Raw genomic sequence first — 25,545 nt, forward strand, 5'->3', positions numbered from 1 at the left:
GATTACGGGGACGCCTGGTGTCTTCACGTTTTGCGAGGAACTTGCAAAGTGTTCTATTTTTTATGGACATGCATGTGGGGTCCATGTGTGGATATGTATGTGAAGCCCATATACAATTTTTAAGGTGGATCCTATATATTATTGGTGAACATGTATACGGGGAATACAGGGGCCATATACATTTTACAAGATGGGTCCAACATACCATTAAACATGCATGTGGGTCCATGTGTGGACATGTATATGGACTCATATACATTTTTTAAGGTGAATCCTATATACATTTTTCTAAAATAGGCCCTACATTCTATTGCTAGGTCTCGGTTACACATTCAAATAGTTTTTTGTGAAAAGATAACCCATTTTCCCAAGTGTGACCGGGACTAAAAAGCCCAAATTCAGAGATTTAGCATCTTTTATGGGCTGGAGTTTTTTATCGATAGATCTTTTTATTATCAAACAGAAAATGCCCAGAATTCAAGCCCGCGCGGAAAGATTTGCCAAACGCGGCCGAATTTTTTGGGTAAGAATGTAAGAAGTGATCCAAACAAGCCGTTAGCAGACAACGTTGAGATAAAACAAAGAGAGAGCGTCAGACAGAGAAGAGTAGTCCTTTCACCTTTGCTTCTCTTTAAACGGTCACCGTTTCTTCATTTTCCCGGCGTTCTTTTTTATTATTTTCCCCCTCTCACTCTAAGCACATCCAACTCGGTCGGGGTTCTTTCTCGTCGGCGTTCAAGGCGGCAAGTAAAGATTCTCTGCTCACCTTAATGGCGGATCATGTATTTCCTTCGATCATTGCGCGTTTATTAGGGTACATGGTTGCTCTCACTTTCCTTTATCAACATCTCACCGTCACCGATCTTCACTCTTCAGTAGCCCTTCACGATTCATGAGTATCTCGTGGAACCCTAATTCTCGTTTTTACAAATATTCCGGATTCTTGACCGTTATTAGTTCATGTTCTTTTGTCCTTAACGGCGTGAATTTGGGTCATGTTGTTGTTGTGTTTTTAATTTTTGTTTTCTTTTGGAACAAAGTTAGGTTTTCGTTTCGTTGATTTAAATTGGTGATTCGAGACCGTTCTTTGGCGGCTCTGCTTTTGATATGGGAAGTAAGTTTTAGCTCATCTGGTTTGGTTTTCGGTTGATGGAAGAGCCGAGTCAGCTCAAACGGGCGTTGATAGATGCCACGGCGGGTGCAATATCCGGCGGCATTTCCCGGACGTTAACATCGCCGCTTGATGTTATCAAGATTAGATTTCAGGTAAGTTGTGTTGATTGATTAAAGTGTTCTTTCATTATTCTATTCATACATATGCACAACTAAATTGGGAATTTACTTTAATATTGCCAATAAAGTGAAACAAGAAGGAATGAAAGAAAAGAATAGCAGCAGCATAGGCAAGAGCTGAAAAATTGGAAAGTGCAGTTCAGAACAAAGTTTACCACGTGGAAGATAGAACATTGTCTTTTCCTATAATTTAGTCCAGAAACTACATCATTCCCCTAAAAGAAAAGTTTCTCTTCTTTTCTTACCAAAGGAACCATTTCCCTTCAGTTTCACGGCCATTAACCTCATGATTGCCTCATTCACAATTTAATATGATCTTATAATACTTCTGGAAGATAACCTTTAGCTCTGAAAAGTGGATACAATTTATTGCAGAATGGGGGGGGGGGGGGGGGGGGGGGGGGGGGGGGGGGGGGGGGGGGGGGGGGGGGGGGGGGGGGGGGGGGGGGGGGGGGGGGGGGGGGGGGGGGGGGGGGGGGGGGGGGGGGGGGGGGGGGGGGGGGGGGGGGGGGGGGGGGGGGGGGGGGGGGGGGGGGGGGGGGGGGGGGGGGGGGGGGGGGGGGGGGGGGGGGGGGGGGGGGGGGGGGGGGGGGGGGGGGGGGGGGGGGGGGGGGGGGGGGGGGGGGGGGGGGGGGGGGGGGGGGGGGGGGGGGGGGGGGGGGGGGGGGGGGGGGGGGGGGGGGGGGGGGGGGGGGGGGGGGGGGGGGGGGGGGGGGGGGGGGGGGGGGGGGGGGGGGGGGGGGGGGGGGGGGGGGGGGGGGGGGGGGGGGGGGGGGGGGGGGGGGGGGGGGGGGGGGGGGGGGGGGGGGGGGGGGGGGGGGGGGGGGGGGGGGGGGGGGGGGGGGGGGGGGGGGGGGGGGGGGGGGGGGGGGGGGGGGGGGGGAATTCATCAATAAACTGCTATTAATTGAAAATTCAACCATATTGGGGGGTAGGGGATGTTAAGTGTACTAATAATAATTTATGTAGAAAAACTGTACATGAGAAGAGTATGGTGATACACAAAAATTATGAACAGATAGCTCAACCAAATCAGAAGCACTAGCCAGTATCAAGTTATTGTCATATAAAAAATGCCCTGTCAATCGCATATTTCATAAGACTATCAATGATGGTGTTTAAACCTTCTAAGGATCCAATAAAACTTTTTCATAGTTCAATAAGATAGTGCACTAATAGATGTGGAAAGAAGTTTGCTGGGTTCAAGTTATGAGCAGAAGAGGGAGATATTGTTTTAAATCTAGAGTGAGATCTTATGGAACATAGTTTTCAAGGCGCCAAGGCGAGGCTAGGCGACAGGGGGGCGCCTAGTCGTCTAGGTGATGGATTTTTTTAAGTAAAAACATGTATCCTAGGGTAGTTCCCTAGGTTCCATAGTCATATTTCCTTAATAAATATCCAGAATTTTCATAAGAAAAGTATAAACTTAATGTTAAAGTATAGAAAATCAACATATTCCAACATATTCATGAGAAGAAAAGGAAGAAAGAAAAGAAAATTTGAAAAATATAGGGGCTGGACCCCTATTTCTGTTATAGGAAAAGAAGAAAAGAAACGTGTTGATTGGACAACATTTTATGTTTTTTCTTACTTATTGGTTCAGGTTTTGAAGTCTTTGAGGGTTCAATACAGCATTTATCAATGTTTGTGGTGATTAAATCCTAACAAATAAGAAAATAAAATGAAATTAGTATATAAACACACAAAATGAATAATTTTAGTTTAAAAATGTCTATTTTATAATTATAACCTAAAAAAATTAAGAATATAAAAGTTTGTTATAACACGCTATCGAAAACTGCTTGGCGATTAGGTGAGGCGAGACTCCAAGGGCGCCTTGTTGCTTAGGTGCCCGCCTAGGCGTCGCCTTGACAACTATGTGAAGGACTATAATTACCATATCTTATTCTTATGAAAATAAAAGTTCTACAATGAAAACCATCGTGTTTGAAGTGTTCAATAAACTCACATTTGTTTGAGTTGCATTGGGGTTTTGCTCTACTTGTGTAGACTTATTGGGTTGCATTGTACCTTGGGTTGGAAGGGGGGGGGGATATAGGCCCAACCTTTCCTCTTGTGGTGGAATTTCTCTTGTAAGCTTATGCTCTTCTTGTATTTTTAGTAAAACTTTCTAATTTGTTACCAATTAGGCCTCGCTTGCTTCTCATTAAATGACTTGCTTGGGTAAATGCACTTATCTGCACAAGTGTTTCTTGGGAAATACTTACCTAGATAAGATCACTTATCAGTGTTCTTTTTATTCCCCAGTAAAAGTGTACAATGACTGATTTATCCAAAAAAATAACATTATTGAAGGGGCAATATTGTCCCATCATGTATTAGCGATATTCGACATGGGTAAGTAATTTACCAAAGTCTAAGGAGAGTATTACTTCCCCAGGTAAATGAGATTCTTTTCTGTAGGACCCACTAATACCGGAAAACAAACATGGGTTTATTTCTTTTCCATGGGACCTACCAACTTACCTGCCCCTATTTCCTAGAAAATGAATGAGGCCTTAAAGAATGAGTGTAGAAAACTTTGCCCTAGTTTTCCATTTTGACAGAGTTGTGAGGTTCAAGATTCCAAATTATTTATTTTGATTGGGATTATATTATCATAATATCATTCACTGCTCCATCTATCCTGGTTGTCAAGGCATATAGGTGATTCTAGGTGATAGGGGAGTGCTTGGTCACATAAGCATTGCCTAGGCGATAGAATTTTGCAAAGGAAATAAAACTATATTCTAGGTTAATTTCTTAGTTTTATATACCAACCCACATGCATAGAATGTGAGAAGTAGCAACTTTCTTTTGATTTCTTTTTGAAGGGCTACACAATGGGGGGTTGCCCATCCCCCAACCCAAGTGTAGGCGAGATTCAATCCCAAGTATCCGTATGACCAGCATATAAGTAGCAACTCTCTTTTTTTTTATAAATAAAGTAGCAACTCTCTCTCTCTCTCTCTCTTTATTAATAACATTATTTCTCTCTCTCAAATCATGGCAAATTATTAATTTCAACATCTCAAACACAACATTGTTATATAATTAGTATTTAATAGAACAATTAAGCTATTCAAGGGGAAAACTTAACCACACAACATAAATTAATGGTGGTAGAAGTGTGTATTAAAAACAAGAAAGGGAAATAGAGTGGAACATAGGTGCCCAAGAATTGGGTGGGCTAATCTAAACGGAGAAAAGCTAGTACAATTAGAGGCAGATTATTAGCAGAAGGAACATAGAATTTAGATGAAGAGACTAATGATATGTGGCTTGAAATGACCATCTTTATAAAAAAAGTAGCAAAATACATTTTAGGAGAATTTAAAGGAAAATGACCAAGTGATGAAGAAACTAGCAGTGGAATGAAGATGTTCAAAATATAATTGAAGTAGCAAGGTGCCAACTGGACAGACGATAAGGCTTAAGGCCATATCAACTGGTTGTAGTGGAGGCTTGGGATCAAATCACGCCTACACCAGGGTTGGGTGGGTTATGGGTTTGGGTGATAGACTACCCCCTATAGTGTAGCCCCATGGAGCCATATAAAGTAACAAGCATGCAATAAAGATTGGCAAGTCAAAATACATTGGGTTTACAAGATCTTGATCATGCTGGATATAGATAACTTAATTATCTATCTAATGACACCAAAAGGCATATAAAATAGACAAGTTTTGGCCTCTTAAAAGTAGGATGAAAGAAGAATGGCGTGATTGCATTTTCAACTTTTCAAATGCTCTCCTATTAGATTTGATAAACTAAGACTCTTTAGAATGACTAATCTATTTCTCAGATGGTCACAAACTAGAAAATAAATTTAAAAACTCAAAAGTACCAAAATCCAAAATACACAAAAATTATGAAATAGCCTTGGATGAGGAAATGAGAGAAAAGTGGTTTGTTTCTCTAGGATTCTTGCCCTACCTCTGTGTCTGCACTACAACTATTGTCAAATTATCAGGCTAAAGGCCTATCAATTATAATAAGGTCTTATTAGGTCAGACCCAATAAACCTGATTAATAATAAGGTCAATTGGGTTTATTACTTAGAGACCCTATAAGAAAGTAATCAGAACAATAAAATGAGTAGATATCTGCTGAATTAAAAAATATGAAAGAAAGTAGTTTCTTGAAGAGAGAAGGAAGAGAGAAGGAGAAGAAGAGAAGTTGAAAGAAAAGAGAGCAATTAACCTGGCTGCCCCCTTCACTTATAGGGCGGCAAAACATAAATCAACATATATAACACTCAAAAAAACATAATAAAATTTGGACTCACATAACTACTGTGGTCCCCACTTCCTATCTAACAACTAACATAAAACATCTACTCAGAAAAACATCATAAAACTAATTAATCTTCAACGCTCCCCCTCAAGTTGGGAGTAAATGCCACACATTCCCAACTTGCGTAGATCATGTTCAAGCTTGTTCCTTGCCACCCCTTTAGTGAGAACATCAACTAGCTGCAACTCTGAAGAGACATAAGGCAAACAAACTTCTCCGGTTGTTACCCTTTCTTTTATAAAGTGTCTATCAACTTCAATGTGTTTTGTCCTATCATGCTGAATTGGAATGTGGGCAATATTGATTGCAGCCTAATTGTCATAGTATAACATCATAGGTTCCTTTGCTTTCACCCCAATCTCACTCAAAAGAGATCTAACCCAAAGAAGTTCTGAGACACCATGAGCCATGGATCTATACTCGGCCTCTGCACTTGACCTTGCCACAACCGCTTGCTTCTTACTCTTCCAGGAGATCAAGTTTCCACCAACAAAGGTACACATTCCTGATGTAGACCTCCTGTCATCTAAGCATCTTGCCCAGTCTGCATCTGTATAGGATTCTAGTTTCAAATTTTCATGATTTGAGAAAAGAATGCCTCTGCCAGGGTGCTTTTTCAGATATGCAAGTATTCTCTCAATAGCTTCCTAGTGCTGAACCCGAGGTGCATGCATGTATTGACTCACAACACTGACAGCATAAAGAAATATTTGGTCGTGTCATACACAAATACAGTAGTCGGCCCACCATTCTTTGATATCTCCCCACATCCTTTAACAATTCACCATCCACACCATTAATTATGTGATTTGGATCAATAGGAGTGTCTGCTGGTTTGGTCCCCAGCTTCCCAGTCTCTCACAGTAGGTCAAATACATACTTTCTCTGTGAAATGAAGATCCCATGCTTGGATCTTGCAACTTCAATCCCTAAGAAGTATTTGAGCTCACCAAGATCTTTGATCTCAAATTCTTGTTGCAATGATTTTTTGAGATCATCAATCTCCTCCAGATCATTTTCTGTCACCATTATATCATCCACATACACAATCAGAATTGGCACCAAAGCATCTCTCCTCTTCACAAAGAGGGTGTGATCAGACTGTGTCTGTGTGTATCCAAAACGGATGAGTGCCCCTCTGAACCTATCAAACCAAGCCCTAGGTGACTGTTTCAGTCCATATAGAAAATTTTCTGAGTCTGCACACCTTTCCTTTACCAACATTTTCATAAAAGCCTAGTGGAATGCCCATATATACCTAGCAGCACCGTGGAAGGCTATTCACAACACCCTTCCTCAATTCCTCAATTTTATCAGGTATGAAGTTTGTTCTGGCAACTCTGTTATTTTTTGGGAGGATATTTGGGTAGGAGACTCACCGTTAAAGGACTTGTTCCCTTTGCTTTTTTCTATTTCTTTGTACAAAAAAGAGGTGGTCTCAAAATTTGTTTCACCTTTGGGAACACCCTTAGGTCCTACTTGGGATTTTGGGTTTCGTAGAGGACTTAGGGATGCTGAAATTGAGTCTCTTTCTATTTTGCTTGGTTGTCTTAATCAGGTTTGTTTGGATCCCTCCAAGCCAGATAAGAGAGTTTGGACTCCTAGACCCAATGGAGCCTTCTCTTGTGCTTCTTTCTTCAAGTCCATCTCTCAACTTTCTACTCACCAACCCTTTCCGTCAAAAGAAATTTGGTGTAGGCCAGTCCCCCCAAAAATTATGGCTTTTTGTTGGGAAGTATTCCATGGGAAAGTAAACACTTTAGACAACCTACAAAAGAGAAGGCCTTTTCTTTGTATTTCTCCTAATTGGTGTATCCTCTGTAGAGCTCACGGTGAGGATTGTTACCATCTACTAGTATCTTGTCCCTTTTCTGCAAACCTTTGGGCTTGGCTACTTTCGTTGTTTGGGAGTAGTTGGAGTCTACCAGCAGAAGTTCACATGCTCTTCAACCATTCTACCTTTTATTGGCCTACAAAAATAGGGAGATTTATGTGGAGATGTGCTCGTGCTGCTTTGACTTGGACTCTTTGGGAAGAAAGGAATCTCAAAATTTTTCAAGACAAGGAAAGGAATAGCCAAGATTTGAAAGACTGTGTGTTAAACAGGGCAATACATTGGCTGAAGACCTTGGAAATCTTCCATCAATTCTCCTTTAATGACCTTTGGAGAAATTGGTTAGCAGTAGCAAGGTGTTCATCTTTAAAGGACAAATCAATTACAAGATGGTCTCCTCCACCCGAAGGCTCAATAAAGTTGAACTTCGATGGAAACAGCATGGGTAATCCAGGATTATCTGGAGTGGGGGGTGCTTTGAGAAATGAGAAGGGAGAGATTTTGTTGCTCTACTCAGGTCCCTTGGGAATTGGAAACTCCATCAGGGCAGAACTTTTAGCTGCTGTACAAGGGGTGCAATTTGCAAACCAGCTGGGGGTACAACACCTAATAATCGAGGGGGATTCCAAAGTGGTGGTGGGTTGGTTGAAAACTTCTGAGAAGGCTATGTGGCGATACAAGAATGAAATGAAGAAATTTAGTTGGTTGACAAGGAATATGTTGGTCACTGTACAGTGGGTGGGGAGATCAGCAAATACTTTGTCAGATGTGTTAGCTAAGCAAGGGGTAAATAGGGAAGAATTATTTTGGGCTCAGTTGTGATTCTTGTTTTTCTTTCCTAGTTTACTTGTAAGATTCAAGGAGGGGCTGCAGCTCGTGCCTCTCGTTGGGATGATGTATGAACTCACTCTAAAGTTGCTTCTGAATCAATAAACTTATTATTATTCATCAAAAAAATGTCCATATATACCTCCTCCTGTAAGTCACCATTGAGGAAAGCATTTTTGACATCAAGCTGGAACAAGGGCCATGAATAGGTGGCTGCTAGAGATAAGAGGATACAAACTGAACTCATCTTAGCTACTGGTGCAAAGGTTTCCAGATAATCAACACCATAGGTCTGAGTATTACCCTTTTGCTACCAACCTTGCCTTGTACCTCTCTATCTTGCCATCGGCCTTATACTTCACTGTGAATACCTATCGACATTCGACTGTCTCCTTGTCTGGGGAGAGATCAACTATTTCCCAAGTTTGGTTTTTGACCAAAGCATCCATCTCATCTTGCATGGCTATTTTCCACTCAGGTTTGGAGAGAGCCTCAGTAACATTCCTGGGTATAGACATAGAATCCAGGGAAGAAAGAAAAGCACGGTAGGAGGGTGATAAGGCACTGTAGGAAAGATGGTGTGAAATGTAGTGGGCTGTACACTTTCTCTTCCCCTTACGAAGTGCAATGGGAAGATCAAGGTTAGTGGGATCATCTGCAACAATGGTGTTAGGGACATAAACATTATCATCAGAAAACATAACAAGCTCAGGCTCAAGAGGAATACCTGGAACTGTATCTGCCGAATCTGGAGTTTCAGAAGGACTGACAGAGAGTGGTGTGGGTCGAGGATGTGTGGAATCAACCATCATCTGTCGGCGCTGATATTGCTGTGAGGCTGCCCGTAGTGGCTCAGGTAATGAAACTGGAGGTGCAGGTGCTGGCTGAACCGATGCTGGCTGAACTGATGGTGCAGGTGGTGGCTGAACTGATGAAGGCACCACAGAAATAGGAAGAGGAACAGATTGTGAGTTCTCCTCCCCAAAACTCTCCCCCTGAGGAGAACCACTCGAGAAGAAGAATGTGGATTCAAAAAAGGTAACATCAATAGTGACAAATATGCTCCTCGACACTGGGTCATAACAGCAATACCCCTTTTGGTTCTGAGCATATCCAAGAAAAACACATTTCTTGGCCTTAGGATCCAATTTCTTGCAATGAGGGCCAAGAATGTGAACAAAAGAAACACAACAAAAAATCCTCAGAGGTATATGAAATATCTCTCCATCTGAAAAAAGAAGGCTAAATGGCACCTTAAACCCCAAAGTCCGTAAAGGAATACGGTTAATCACATGTACGGCTGTAAGAACTGCATCTCCCCAGAACTGCACAGGAACTGAAGCACACACCATAAGACTCCTTGTCACCTCCACAATGTGTCTGTTTTTCCTCTCAACAACTCCATTCTGTTGCGGTGTATATGCACAACTGCTCTGATGAACTACACCATGTTCTAAGAGATACGTGGTTAGGTCCTTCTCAAAGTACTCTCTGGTATTATCTGATCTAAAACCTTAGTTCTCACTCCAAATTGTGTGAGAACTATCTGGTGGAATTGTCGTACTAAGTTAGGAACCTCATTGCGTGATCTCATCAAATATATCAAAGAATATTGTGTATAATCATCCACAAACAAGAGAAAGTAACGGAACCCTCCCATGGAAGGGATTTGATATAGCGCCCATACATCAGTGTGAACAATATTAAAAGCAGAAGTACTTCTTTTATTACTTGATTTAAAAGACTGTCTATAATGCTTTCCTAACTGACAACTCTCACACTCTAAAGTAGATAATTGAACAAACTCAAACAATTTTGGGAAAAGACATTTCAAAGAACTAAAAGAAAGATGTCCCATGCGATTGTGCCAAAGCATAATCTGGTTTATTGACTCTGACCCACTACTACTGCTGCTACTAACATGATGGCCCTGATGTCTCGGAATCTCATCCAGAAGGTAGACTCCATTCACCTCACGACCACTCTCAATCATCTTCTTTGACTCCAGATCCTGCAAAACACAATTACCAGGAAGAAAGGTCACAGAATAATTCAAATTTTTTGTCAAAGAACTAATAGACAATAGGTTGGTATGAAGTCTAGGGACATGTAAAACAAAGGACAGAGTTATATCATTGGTCACTCTAACTATCCCCTTCCCAGCAATGGGCATATGTGAACCATCTGCTGTAGAGACTCTGTCTCTACCAGAGCACAACTGATAGGAACTGAAAATGGTAGGGGCATTGGTCATATGCTCAGATGCTCCTGAGTCTATAATCCAGGGAGGTCCCTCCTTACCTGAAGTGGATGCAAGATTCGCAGTTGCATATGAACTACCTGTATGTGCAAAGGAAGTGGTGTAGTTGGCTCCTGCATTCTATTGTCCATCTGGAAGGCTAGAGCTGGGTGAATCTTTCTTCATAAGTTGTCCAAACCTCTCCAATTCTGTTCTCATTGCTGCTACTGCAATGGATTCTCAATCAGTTTGGGAGAGAGGGGCTGAAGAGTCTCCTGTAGTGGCTACATTTGTATTTCCCTTCTTGTTTTTTATCCGAGCAGGCATAAGATTTGGATGAAGCTTCCAACAAGTGTCCCTGGTATGCTTAGGCTTCTTGCAATAATAACACACCAAGTCCTTCTTATCTTCCCTTCTAGTCTCACTACTCCCCCTGTCTCCATTCGACTTGGGTTTTGTTGTACCAACCATAGTCGACTGGTCAATCCCAGTCTGTCTCAGCATTACATTCCTCCTACTCTCATCTCCAGAGACAAAGCATAGGCCTGAGAGAGTGTCACAACCTCCCTAGAAAGAATATGCTGCCTAGCAATGCCAAATTCAGGGTTCAGCCCTACCAAGAACTCAAAAACCCTATTCCTCTCTACCAGTTTGTGATAAGTTGCTGCATCATTTACACTTTCCCATACCACAGTTTCTAAGTGATCTATTTTCTGCCATAAGGTTTTCAGCATGGAGAAATACACGACAAGAAGTTTTTCTCCTTGTTTCATACTTATCACCTGATTTCTTAACAAATAGGCTCCGGCTTGATTTTGCTTCTGAGAGTAGGTTTTAGTCACTCCATCCCAAATCTCCTTAGCAGTATTAGCCCATAGGAAATTTTTTGCAATATGAGGTAACATAGAATTACACAGCCAGGACATTACCATGTAATTCTCTTGCACCCATCGGGAAGAGTCTGTATCAGGTTTCTTATCCTCCCTAGTGAGATACCCTAATTTTCCACGGGCACCAATAGCCATCTTAGTTGATTGTGCCAACTCCAAATAATTTGTACCATCAAGTTTTACTATAGTAATGATCCCAGACCAAAAAATATCACTATTACCTCCAACACCCAGTCCCACAGTACTAGTATATTTCATCTTGGTATTCCAACTCTCCATTTTACTTCAAACAGTTCAACAGTAAGAAAAAATAGATTGGAGACCTTCAAAAAATAATTTAATACCACACACATAGAAACCAATCCTTCCGGAAGAAGAAAACCCTAGCTTGAGGGAAATCTCTCTCCTTCCCACGCCTCCCAACAGAGAGAAAAGTGAATCGATCACTTCGGGAGGCCTAGAAAATTTCAGAAACCAAACCGCCCTCTTCAGAAAATCAAAAGAAAACTAACAATACCTGGGTGCCCAAGATCAGATAAAAAACAAAGAGTCCAACTTTTCTGAGACTCTTCCCCCCATACTCTAGTTCTTCCTAATTTTGATGCCGAACAGTAGATCACCTTCCTGATGTCTAGATCCCACCAAAAACTCCAAGAACTAGGCAATCTATAGCAGATCGATCAGCCCTTTACTACTTCATGCAGTCGGCTGATCTAGGGCTGCATGAGAATGCTTCAAGAAACCCTAGCCAATGCTCTGATACCAAGTAAAAATCTGCTGAATTAAAAAATATGGAAGAAAGTAGTTTCTTGAAGAGAGAAGGAAGAGAGAAGGAGAAGAAGAGAAGAAGAGAAGTTGAAAGAAAAGAGAGCAATTAACCTGGCCGCCCCCTTCACTTATTATTTATACTAAAATAATAGAACAGTACAAAGACAACTATGCCCTTATAGGGCGGCAAAACATAAATCAGCATATATAACACTCAAAAAACATAATAAAATTTGGACTCACATAACTACTGTGGTCCCCACCTCCTATCTAACAACTAACATAAAACATCTACTCAGAAAAACATCATAAAACTAATTAATCTTCAACAAAATGCATCACAAACACGGCATAGAGACCAGACTGTTGAGCAAATGCACTAATCTGATTGAGATACTTTCCAATAGAAGTTTTCTCTAGGGGTGCGAATCAGGTACCCAACTTGAAGAGTTTACACTTCATCAGTTCATTGGGCTCAGGCCCTTGGACTGGGCCCATTCAAATTTTAATAAATGCTCAACCCGATTCCACCCAAATTGCAGCCATAGTTCCCTCTTTCTAGATACAAGAGAGTGTGCAGACCTGTCTACTCATCTGAACAAGATCTTTGCTCTAGATGTTGGAAAGTCAATTTTCTATGTTTTTTTTAATCAATAAGTCAATTTTCTATATGCTATGATGGACATAAAAGAAATGCTTGAAGTATTCTGTTCCCATCATTAGAAAGATTTTAGCAAACCTGCAAGAAGAACTATGACTAAACCTTTTTTGTCCATACATCAGCTTACTGCTAAACTGGTGGAAGATAATGCAATTAAAGAGTAGGAATGAAAGAAGACAGAACAAGAATAGGTGTTAACCTTTTTTGTCCATACATCAGCTTACTGCTAAACTGGTGGAAGATAATGCAATTAAAGAGTAGGAATGAAAGAAGACAGAACAAGAATAGGTGTTCCAGTTTTTTCCTAGATGCTTTATCTTAAATTTGTCTGTAATATGTGAAAGTGAAACTGTGAAATTGCCCAACTTTCAAAATTATGAAAGCAGTTGGATTCAAAATTATCTGCTCTGATAGGGAAGTGGTGCTGTTATAGTGACTTCCCTTAAGATTCACTGGTTTTGATCTGATCTACAATTCTATATCATGAATACGGGCATTCTGTATCTCTGTGATTCCATATTGATACCTATTGATAGATTCATTCATTCATTATTTTTTTATGACTTGTTGACAGGTTCAGTTAGAGCCCACTTCTTCATGGGCTTTGCTTCGGAAAGATCTGTATAGGACGTCAAAGTATACAGGTATCTTGCAAGCATCCAAGGACATCTTTAGGGAGGAAGGTTTTTCGGTAATAGTTCTAACTTTATAATCCTCCTCCCTTCCTTCTGGAACTCTTGACTTCTTTTCTAATTATTCTTCATTTCCTTCATAGTTGTCAAGACATCACTGGGCAAGCAGGTGCCTTGGCTAGGCACCCTGACTTATAGCAACAAGGCACCCACCTTATTATAATATCATTCATGTTGCTATGTTGGTAAATATTTGTGTAAATACATTCTATTATATACCATATATATCATTTATACTTTGTTTTAAAGTTTTACTATTAGAAATTTAAAAGATCAAAAGGTTTTAAGAAGAGAGGCAATGATTTCATTTTTTCCTATTCTCTCTATTACATTAAACAAAACAACAACTCCTCCCTTGTTTAGTTGTTTGTAAGTGTGTGACTACCACTTGATGTCTCCCAATTCTCCAACCTTTGATTGGATTTTTTGAGTCAGCCCTGGAAATCATCACACTTAGAACATCCACTATCAGAGTAAAAGGAAAGGGGGACAAAGGGTCTCTTTGTCTGAGGCCTCTCTTAGCATGAAAGAAGTCTAGCTACTCCATTAACCAAAATGGAGTAGTGGCATGTAGTTATACAACCTTTAATCCACTTACACCACCTCTCACCAAAACCTCTGCTCCTCAAAACATCTAACAAGAAATCCCAATCTACCAAGTCATAGGCCTTTTCTAGATCAAGTTTACAAATCATGCCATTTTCTCCTCATCTTTTCCTGTAATCCACACACTCATTGGCAATTAGGATTTGATTGATGATTTGTCTTTCATCTACAAAAGCCCCTTGATTTGGTGGAATTAAAGATGTGTGTACTTTTTTGATCCTCAAAGCAAGAACTTTAGAGATTAACTTATACATGCTCCCAATCAAGCTGATGGGTCTAAAATCCTTAGGATGGCGTGTATCCACCTTCTTAGGGATCAAAGCTATAAAAGTCGCATTTGCACCCGAATTAATTTTTCCCCTTACAAAGAATTCCGAGAAGACCTCCACCAAATCCTCCCCTAAAATATCCCAACAATCTTGATAAAAGGCCATTGTAAAACCATCTAGACCCAGGGCTGTTGTCTCCTATCCAAAGAGAAGAGTGTCGCTTTTATCTCCCGACTCTCAAGAGGTTTCTCCAAGGGATTCATCAACTCTCTATTACCAATCTGCCACTCAAAATCAGCTAGAGACTCTCTCAAACTATTAGGGCTGTCAAAGATAGATTTAACATGCTCCACTAGGTCTCTTGCAATATCCTCTTCTCTAGTTAGCACTTCTCCATTCCATTCCAAACTTGCTATGGAGTTCTTCCTCTTCCTACCATTTGCCATGTTATGAAAATATCTTGTATAACCATCCTCTTCCTTCAACCATTTGCATCTTGATTTCTATCTCCAGCTTGTCTCTTCTTTTAAGGATTTCTTCATGTTCGAGTTTCAATTTCCACCTCTCTTCCCTTTTTGCTGCCCTCATACTTTCACTTGCTTCCACTAGGTCTAAATCTTGAATCCTTTTGATAATGAGATGGCCTCCTTTTTTTCTTCAACTCTACCGAATGCCTCTTTATTCCAATCTTTGATTCTAGCTTTCAGCTTTTATAGCTTCTTATAGAATCTGTAACCTTTCCATCAAAAAACTACTTGGTCCTCATCCACCATTCTTTTACTTTTCTTTTAAATTCCGGGTGAAGCAACCACACGTTTTCAAATCTGAATGGGCACTGACCTCCTCCCAATCTTTTCTTGTGACAACCTAATTGGGCAATGATTCGACCTAGGTCTAGGTAGAGCTTTGACAACCAACCCTCTCCAAACCTCCTCCCAATCAGAAGAGAGAAGGAATCTGTCTAACTTATAGCAGAGGGGCTCTTCTTGAAAGTTGGACCAGGTGAAATTAGCTTGTAGCATTGGCAACTCTCTTAACTCAAAGGAGTCTACAAAATGGTTGAACTTTCTCATGCTTGAGGTGATCCTATGGTTGGTGTTGTTTGTTTCAGTTACAAATCTAATCACATTAAAGTCACCACCAGAATCCAAGGACCCTCCCAAAGTCCCCTTATAGCTGCTAGCTCCTACCAAAGCTCCTCCCTTTCCCTGTAAGAATTTGGACCATAAACATTTGTTAAGGCCCATTCCAACCCATCCTCTCTCCTCCTAAATTTTGTTGTAATTGTGAATTTACCAATTAGTTCTTCAGAACAGTCCAACTCTTCATTTTTCCAGATTGTCAGAATTCCTCCTGAGGCCCCCCAAGACTGTGCAAAAGCCCAACTTAGTCCTCTAGAAGCCCAGACACTCCTCACCCATCTCCTATCTACATTGGACAGCTTTGATTCTTGGATCAGCACTGTATCTGGTCTCTCTTTTCTAAGCATTTCCCTGACCACTCAGTCTAATGGCTGCTGACCGAAGGTCTAATATGAAAACACCATCAAGTTGGGCCTTACACAATGAAGCAATGGACTCAAAAAACTCTTTCTTCCATAGGTGGAAAGGCAATCCAGCAATTCTGACCGTGACTCCATCCATCAACTCCAAATCCTTTGAGTTTGAGCTAGGGGACCATTTCATAACTGTGACATTTTCCTTTGCTATCTAGGAAGTTCAATGCTTTTACTTCCACTTCATCCTCCAGCAAGTCTATCACAGCTTTGCAGTCTTCAAAAGGTGTAATTAAGACAGGACCCTTCAATCTCATTACTTTGATTAGGTGTTCTGCTAACCTTCTCCAATCCTCTGGTAGCGTTTTCACAACCGCTACTAATTTCTTTTCCCATTCATCCTTCTCTACTCTGCAGGTTAACTTTCTAATACCTAGGCCATTCACTATCAAACTGACCCTGCTTTCTTTCTCAGGGGCAAAACTCTCAACTACCCCCATTTCTTTCTCAGAAGCAAAGTTCTCGACTACTTCTGTAGAAATCTTTGGAACTTCCTCTTCCTTCTGCGCTTTCAAGAACTCCTCCAAGATGCTTCTAATCTCCCTCCAGATTGCACCTTTTTTTCCTTCAGGCAAACAAACCAACTGTTTCTTCCTTTCCCCAAAAACTTCCAACACAGCCACAAAAGCTGCCTTTGGTGTTGCTTCTTCTCTCTGCTGTATACCTCCTCTTATCCCCTTCCTTCAGACTTCTCCACTCTGTACTTCTGTTGGCAGAAAGTGCACCATCCAAACAACCTTGAAGCCATTCAACTACATCATACCTTACCAATATGACTATAGCTTTCTTTATCTCCCTTATCTTCAATGAAAGTTTACCTTGCATCCTGGTTTTCTCGAAGAGCAGATTTTTTTGCTTCAGCCTTCAGCCCTTCAAAAATCTTCTCCAGGTGGAAGACTGTTTGAACTCCATCTCCTTCTTCTCCTTCATGTTCTCCCGTCGGACTGTTCTTAGTTAAGTTTGTAATCCTTTTCTTCTCTCTTGGCATTGTATAATCCAAGCTGCAAGCCGAGCTTTGTAATAAATCATCTTTGGACATTGAATACAACTTGTGTTTTGCCTTATTTTTTTATCATCAATTTGTGTTTTGCCTTTAAGGTGTTCCTATTATCTTCTTCTTCCCTTTTTTTGTTGGAACTTTAATGCAAAAAATACTCAATTTTGGTTCAAAGCGCGTTCTTCAAATAGTGATTCTTTGGAGCAGAATTTTAACCAAACATAGCCTAAATTTTAACCAAACACAAGTATCTGCATTCTGTAGTAAACATGTTTCCAGGTCAGTATAACCACTGTTTGGTCCCCTTCCCAACCACTTTTAGGGGCTTCAGTCCAACTTTTATTTTTCTTCTATGAATTTTTTTTATCTATTAAAAAGAAATGATATTTTGCCTTTTGATAAATTTTACTTAATAACTTTTTCAAAAAATGTCTTATGGAAAATATTTTCTTTGTATTGGTTTTCATTAATTTATCAAAGAGTCCGTCCCTTTCCACATGGTTTGGTAGGTGTCATTTCTAGAGCAGGTTCTAGAATCTTATTTCCAGAATCTGTTCAAGCATATTTTCTTTGTTTGGTTTGTTCATTTGTATGTTAAAGTTCTAAAATCGTCTTTTCTAAGAATGTAAGAGAGGACAATAAATGAACTAAAATTTTAAGATGGTCGTATTTGGACTCTGCACCCTAAGGGTTTGTTCTCTTATACCTCTTTCTTCTCTTCTTTGTGCTCAGCTCCAAACCTTTATCCATGCCCTATAAAATAAATTTGGTCTAACTTATTCCTCCCAAGGTTGATGCCTTGTGTCGGGAATTTTTTCATGGAAAAACAAACACATTGGATACTTTACAAAAAAGAAGACCCTTTTCTGTGTCTTTCCCCTAATTGGTGTACCCTTTGTAAAGCAAGTGGAGAAATCTGTTTCCACCTCCCAATCTCTTGCCCTTATGTTGTAGGCCTTTGGGAAAGGGTTTTTGATCTTTTTGGCCACAGGTGGATTATGCCTCTTCAGATTGGAAGCCTCTTTGACTCTACGACCTTTAGTTGGCCAAAGAAGAGAGGTAAAATAAATATGGTCTAACCTATTCCTCCCAAGGTTGAGCCCTTGTGTCGGGAATTTTTTCATGGAAAAACAACTACATTCACAAAAAAGAAGACCCTTTTCTGTGTCTTTCCCCTAACTGGTGTATCCTTTGCAAAGCAAGTGGAGAAATCTGTTACCACCTCCTAATCTCTTGCCCTTATGTTGTAGGCCTCTAGGAAAGGGTTTTTTATCTTTTTGGTCACAGGTGGATTGTGCCTCTTCAGATTGGAAGCCTCTTTGACTCTACGACCTTTAGTTGGCCAAAGAAGAGAGAGAAAATCATGTGGAGAAGTGCTAAGGCTGCTTTGATATGGATGGTGTTGGAAGAGAGAAATGGCAGTCTTCAGTGATAAAGAAAGGAGTGAGGAGGCAGTGTGGGAATGTATCTTAAATAGAGCTATACATTGGGCTAAATCCTCGGATTTTTTTTCAAACTTCTTCATTGATGATTTGTGGAGAAATTGGGATGCTGTAGCAAGAAGTTCTACTGTAAGGAGCAAACCAGTTCTAGCTTGGAAACCCCCTGATGAAGGTTTTGTCAAACTGGATTTTGATGGTAGCAGTCTAGGGAATCCAGGTCTGGTTGGCATAGGAGGAGTGTTCAGAAACAATGAAGGGCATATTGTTGTTGTATTCTCAGGTCCGGTAGGAATAGGGGATACAGTTTTTGCTGAGTTCCAAGCAGTCTTGCAAGGAGTACAGATTGCTAGAGATCTAAAGGTTCTAAACTTTGACAGACTGTTAATCGATGGTGATTCTAAATTGATAGTAGCATGGCTAAGGAACCGGAAACAGTAATTTGGAAGTATAGGGAATCTATGCAAATATTCAAATGGATGGTTAGATATGACAATAGTTGTTCAATGGGGATGACAATTGGCAAATGGGACATAGTTGTCAAGGTGACGCCTAGGCAACAAGGCGCCCTTGGAGGCTCACCTCACCAAGTCGCCAAACAGTTTTGTGCATTGGGTTATAAAATACTTTATTTTTAATTTTTTGACATTATAATTATAAAATAGAAACTAGAATATTCATTTTATATGTATACTAATTTCTTTTTATTATTTTCATATTTTGTTAGGGTTTAATCAACGCAAACATTGCTAACTTCTGTATTGAACCCTTGGTTCAAAGTATCGATACACCTCTGTATTGGCAGAGGTGTATCGGTACTTACAATGATACTCCCCCTATTTTTTTTAATTCTTCGGTTTTCAATTTCAATTTTAAATATATATATATATATATTATTTAAAAAATGGGTCCCCGAAAAAACCTGTAAATAGGTATTGGGACCCCAAAGATACAATACAATACACCCGATATGGGGCGTATCGTATTGAAATTTTGATCCTTGATTGAACCCTCAAAAAATTCAAAACCTGAACCAATAAGCAAGGGAAGAACTTAAACATTTTCTTCTTCCACATCTTCTTCTTCTTCCTCCACCTTTTCTTTTCTTCTTTCCTATAACAAAAGTAGGGGTTCAGCCCCTATATTTTTTGAATTTTCTTTACTTTGTTCTTTTTCTTCTAATAAATGTTGATTTTCTAGACTTAAACATGAAATTTATACTTCTCTTATGAAAATTATGAATCTTTATTAAGGAAAGATGGTTATGGAACCTAATTGATCAAAAAAAAAGATGGTTATGGAACCTAGGGAACTACCCTAGGATATATGGTTTTACTTAAAAAAAAAAAGAAAAAATCCATCGCCTAGGCGCCCCTGTCACCTAGCCTCACCTTGGCGCCTTGAAAACTATGAAATGGGATGGCAGATTACTTTGCAAAGATGGGAGTGCGTAAGTCTGAACTATTTTTGGTTCAGTTGTAATTTGTTTCTGTTTGGGGTTTCACCTTGCATCCTATTGGAATGATTGTCTTGTAAAATTTTGATGCAACTCCTCATTCTTAATAAAATTTCATCATTTATCGAAAAAAATTGAGATGGTCATTTTGACATGATAGATGTAGAGAGAGAAGGGAGGAGGGATTGCTCATTTGTATGTGAAGTTCTAAGATTCATCTTTATCCATGAATGTTAGATATACCTTTTTTATTAGTCTTGGAGTTGGACATGCTTTGCTCTGCAGGATTTGGATATCCTATTGGAAAGTGATGCAACTTGAAGTTCGAGGTGGCTACATATACAATAATGCAATTGCTCCTTTCAAAAATGGCAAGTTTTGGGTGGTCATCTAGAAAAATATTTATGGTCATAGCGGAGACTTGGAAATCCTGTATTTTACATATCCATACGATTGAGTCCTTGGGTTTCCAAAATAGTGTAAAAAGAAGTGCTTCAAATCATTGCTATTTGACTCAGACCTGTTCTAAAAACGTCGAGGTATTTTGAATTGTTTGTTGACACAGACAAAGTTAGGGAAAACCTCTGAAATGATTTCAATATTGAACCTTGGACATATAATAGTTCCGAATCGAATCTCTTCAGAAAGAAGATCTTTTGTCTCATTCGTAGCCTGCTCCAGTCCCCTTACGAAACTTTCGTTATTGGGTTAGCCATACACTTCACATGTTTCTAGTGATTCACATGGTATCATCAAATGATACAAGTCTTGGATAAGAATCTACAACTCTCTAGAACGCCCTTGTTGACGATCTTTTACTCCGACAACATCTAGGGTTCCTCGAACAATGTGATATCTTGTTCATTGTTCAATTCTTTGACAACACGAAAAAAAACATTGCATTGTTCAACTCTTTGACAACATGAAAAAAACCAAAAGCTCGATATTCCGGTATTCTAGGCGTAGAAGAACCACACCAATCCATCCCGTTATATAGTATTTTAGCTATGATGTGAACTATATATTCAACAACCTTTCAAATGAACTATATATTTGGTTATTGGCATCTTTACATATTCAACATGTCTTGTGTAACAAATCTTTTATGACAGGGATTTTGGCGAGGTAATGTCCCAGCACTTCTTATGGTTATGCCTTACACTGCCATACAATTTACAGTGTTGCATAAACTGAAAACGTTTGCAGCAGGTTCTTCAAAGACAGGTATGCTTTCTTCTAGAACATGTTCTTTGAGGCTTTCATATAAGATTTTCTTGGTCCATTCTTCAAATTTCAGAGCAGTAATCTGGATCATTTAAGTTTGATATTTTATTAGTGTCTTCAAACCATGTTGACCTGGTCTATCAATCCATTTGATCATTTCACCGGGTGAACTGTTCAGCCTGCCTTCTGAATGGCTTTCAGGATTGATGTCTGAGCCGGTTTTTGAACATTTAATTGTATGATGCCTTTTCTTTGTTCTCTATATTGAAGATTAATTAATAATTATTTCATCATGTTCAACCAGGCATGAATGCTGACAACTGACTGTTTCCTCTTCCTTACATTGTTTAGATTAATTTCTGGTTTAGTTACAACTCCATGATGAATTTTCATTTGTTATTTTCTTGTTGAAATATATTAGAGTTCGGCTTGCCTGTTAGACTGATAACAGTCAAGGAAAAGAGAGAAGAGAGAAAGAGAGAAAGGAGAAGAGTAGAAGAGAAGACAAGGAGGAAAAGGTCTGGTTCGAATGAGAGAAAAGTTAACCCTCCCATTTGGCCAGATTTGTTTTATATTACTAAAAATATTGTGGAAAAGTCACATGTGCCCCTACTTAAGTTAGGGACATTAGATCTAACATAAACTTACACATAAGCACCTAAACGTAAGCACAAAGACAGAAATACCCCCACATACTCGACACTAACACTCCCCCTCAAGCTAGAGAGTATATATCATATAATCCCAGCTTGTTACATATGTAGTCCACTCTACCCTGACTCAATCCTTTAGTAAACAAATCTGCCCACTAGTTCCCTGTGTTGACATATGCAGTGTCTATCACTCCACTCAGCACCTTCTCTCTAACAAAGTGACAGTCAACCTCTATGTGCATGGTTCTCTCATGAAACACCGGATTAGAGGAAATATGAACTGCAACCTGATTGTCATAGTAGAGCTTCATCGGATTATCAACAGTGTATCCCATCTCCTATAGAAGGTTCCTTAGCCACACTAATTCACAAGTAGTATGTGCCATAGCTCTATATTCTACCTCTGCATTGCTTCTTGCCACAACCGTCTGCTTCTTGATTTTCCATGTCACCAGATTACCCCCAAGAAAAGTGCAATAGTCTGTGGTAGATCTCCTATCAGATACAGAACCGGCCCAATCAACATCAATATATCCTTCTATAAGTTTTCCACCACTTCTGTATATCAAACCACGACCAGGAGCCCCCTTTAAATACCTCACAATCCTTAGAACCACATCCCAATGTGGAACCAGAGGTTTCTGCATGAACTAACATAACACACTAACTAGGAATGAAATGTCTAGCCGAATGATGGTTAGGTAGTTCAGTTTACCTACCAGCAGCCGGTATCTACCAGGGTCTTCAAACACTTCACCCATATCACTGTTTAGCTTAGTGTTTGTTTCTATAGGTGTTTCAGCTGGTTTAGCACCTAACAAACTTGTTTCTTCAAGCAAATCAAGAACATATTTCCTCTGACACAAGTTAATACCATGCTTAGACCTTGCCACTTCTATCCTCAAGAAATACTTCAATTTACCAAGGTCCTTTGTCTGAAAATGTTTATGCAGAAAAATCTTCAAACTGTCAATGCCCATTTTATCATTTCCGGTAATGGCAATATCATCTACATACACCACCAATAGGATCTTCCCTACCTGAGAGTCATGACTGAAGACTGAATGGTCAACTTGGCACTGTTTCATACCAAACTTCTTTACCACCTCACTAAGTCTGCCAAACCATGCTCGAGGAGACTGTTTAAGCCCATAAATGGCCTTCATTAGTCGGCACACCTTACCATCCTCCCCCTGAGCAACAAACCCCGATGGCTGCTCCATATAGACCTCCTCGAGCAGATCACCATGCAAGAAGGCATTCTTGATATCAAGCTAATAGAGGGGCCAATCATACATCGTGGCAAGAGAAACAACAACACGGACTGAACCAATCTTAGCAATCGGGGAAAAAGTCTATGTAATCAATACCATAGGTTTGAGAATACCCTTTGGCAACTAGTCTAGCTTTCAGCCGCTCTACACCATTAGGTAAGTGCTTAACCGAATAAACCCACTTACAACCAACAGCTTGCTGACCAGGAGGAAGAGTGGTGAGTTCCCATGTACGATTATGGGCCAGAGCTGAGAGTTCTTCCATCGCACGACACCATCCTGGAGAGGCAGGGTCTTCCTAGACATCCTTAAGGATAACAACAGATGATAACAAAGAGATGAACTGGTGATGGGAAACGGAAAGGTGAGTCAGTGAAACATAATTAGAAATAGGATGAAGGGTATAACTGCGTTTACCTTTTCGTAAGGCAATGGGAAGATCAAGATCAAATACTGGGGTTGGGGCTGGTGTGGTAACAGCTGCCGGATTTGTCAACGATGATGGAGCTGGAGGAGGAGCCGGTACATGTGGGCAATGTGTATACATGTGATGGATAGGTGGTCGTTCAACAGGTGGTGGCACCAGAGGCAAGGACGTGGTCACAACTAGAACAAGAGGAACAGAATCCACAACTGAAAGAGGAAGAGGAGGACGTGATGAAGAGGAAAAAACATCACCAGACTCCAAGAAAAATGGAGTAGACTCAAAGAAGGTAACATTAGCACACACAAAGGAACGTCGAGAGCTAGGATGATAACACTTATATCGTTTCTAAGTCCAGGAATATGCACTTAATAGATCGTGCATCTAACTTGTCCTTTTTTTTATCAATAACAATTTGATTAATTCACCAAAGAGGTTACATAAGGAAGACAAACACACTTATCTTCCAAGTACAATCAAGAAAACAAAAGAATAGGTAGAGACAAAAAATTACAACTTAGCCCAAAACATTGAATCCCTTTCTGCCCCTTGTTTAGCTAAACCATCAGCTATAGAATTGGCTGATCTTTTGACCCAATACATTTTAACTTCCATCTCCCGCACCAGCCACTTAAATTTCCTCTGATTACTGTACCTCCATAAACCATTATTGTCTGCATTCAGCCACCCTATCACCACCTCCGAATCCCCTTCAATTAAGAGTTTTCTGATGTTCATCTCCTTGGATTTTTGGACTCCTTCCATAACTACAAAGATCTCAGCTCTAAGGGAGTCACCCACTCTAATTGGGCCTGGGAACAAGGCAAAAATGACCCCATTCTCATCCCTAAAGACACCCCCAATCCCTGATTGTCCAGGGTTCACCCTACTACTCCCATCAAAATTTAATTTCATGAACCCAGTAGGTGGAGGTGTCCAAGATACATTCATTACTGACTTGGTTTGTGTGCACTTTGCTATTTCACCCCACTTCCTCAACATGTCATCCACTGTGTAAGCTGTGAATAGTTCCAAAGATTTCAGCCACTGTACAACCCTAAAATGAATGATAGCCTTTAGTTCTTCCACCCCTCTCTCAGTCGCTGAGAATATCCTGAAGTTTCTTTCTTCCCATATTGTCCAACATACTGCATCTAACTTGTCATTTCCTGGCCCCAAATTATGAACGAAGCAAACACACCCAAAAACCCGAGGAGAAAGAGGAAACAGAGACAAGGTTGGAAACAATGTGGTGAATGGAGAATGACCATCAAGGATAGACGTGGGCATCCTGTTAATCAAGACGCAAGAAGTAAGCACTACATCACTCCAAAAGGATTTGTGAACATTCACGACCATGTTGGTCCAGGTATTCTTGAAATGATGAAGAGAAATATTCACGACCATTATCGGAACGAAAAATTTTAATGTGAACACCAAATTGGTTGCGAATCTCAACATAAAATTTTTGGAAAATGGTAAACAATTCACTCATTTCTTTCATTAAATAGAGTCACGTCATCCTTGAATAATCATCAACAAAAATGACAAAATATTTATATCCATTGTATGACATTACTTTATAAGGACCCCAAACATCTAAATGGACCAAAGAAAAAGGATTCGACATATGGTTATCAACTCTAGGACTAAAGGGAACACGATGATGTTTCCCCAACTGGCACGACTCACAATCCAAAACAGACAGATGACTCAATGAAGGAACCAAAGACTTCAAAACTTTCAGTGAAGGATAACCAAATCGACAGTGCCACTGGAGAGGAGAAAGAGACGATTGGAGAGTTGTTGATGTACTTCCACCACCATCAAGATAATACAATCCACTAGCTTCATGCCCTCTACCAATCTTCATCCCCGTCTTGAGATCCTGAAAAACACACGAAGAGGGGTAAAAGGTAATGGAGCAATTAAGAGACTTGGTCAACTTACTAACATAAGATTAAAAGGAAATTTAGGGACATACAAAACTGAGGATAAGGATATAGGATCCTTGTTAACATTATCAACACCACAAATGGAAGATGTGGAACCATTAGCAAGGGTAATAGATTGTGATGTTGGGCAATGAGAGAGGGAAGAAAACACACCTGGAGTTCCAGTCATGTGATCGAAGGCTCCAGAATCAA

At 40.2% G+C, this 25,545-nt stretch overlaps 1 protein-coding gene across 4 annotated transcripts in view; it reads left to right on the forward strand.

The window, feature by feature from the left end:
* Nucleotides 1–596: 596 nt before the first annotated feature.
* Nucleotides 597–25,545, forward strand: part of LOC104606109 (mitochondrial thiamine diphosphate carrier 2) — a 42,830-nt gene continuing 17,881 nt past the window's right edge. Inside the window, exons 1-4 of one of the 4 annotated variants that reach the window (XM_010271162.3) lie at nucleotides 597–814; nucleotides 1,045–1,266; nucleotides 13,384–13,500; nucleotides 20,936–21,047. In XM_010271162.3, the coding sequence (XP_010269464.1) occupies nucleotides 1,150–1,266; nucleotides 13,384–13,500; nucleotides 20,936–21,047 (346 nt within the window). In that variant the 5' untranslated portion in view covers nucleotides 597–814; nucleotides 1,045–1,149. Of the gene's footprint in view, nucleotides 897–1,040; nucleotides 1,267–13,383; nucleotides 13,501–20,935; nucleotides 21,048–25,545 lie in introns of all 4 variants that reach the window. The other 3 variants (XM_010271163.3, XM_010271165.3, XM_010271164.3) reach the window with 3 other exon arrangements.

Source organism: Nelumbo nucifera, chromosome 4 (genome assembly GCF_055504915.1).
Source record: "Nelumbo nucifera cultivar China Antique chromosome 4, China Antique-T2T, whole genome shotgun sequence".
NCBI classification, from domain to species: Eukaryota; Viridiplantae; Streptophyta; class Magnoliopsida; order Proteales; family Nelumbonaceae; genus Nelumbo; species Nelumbo nucifera.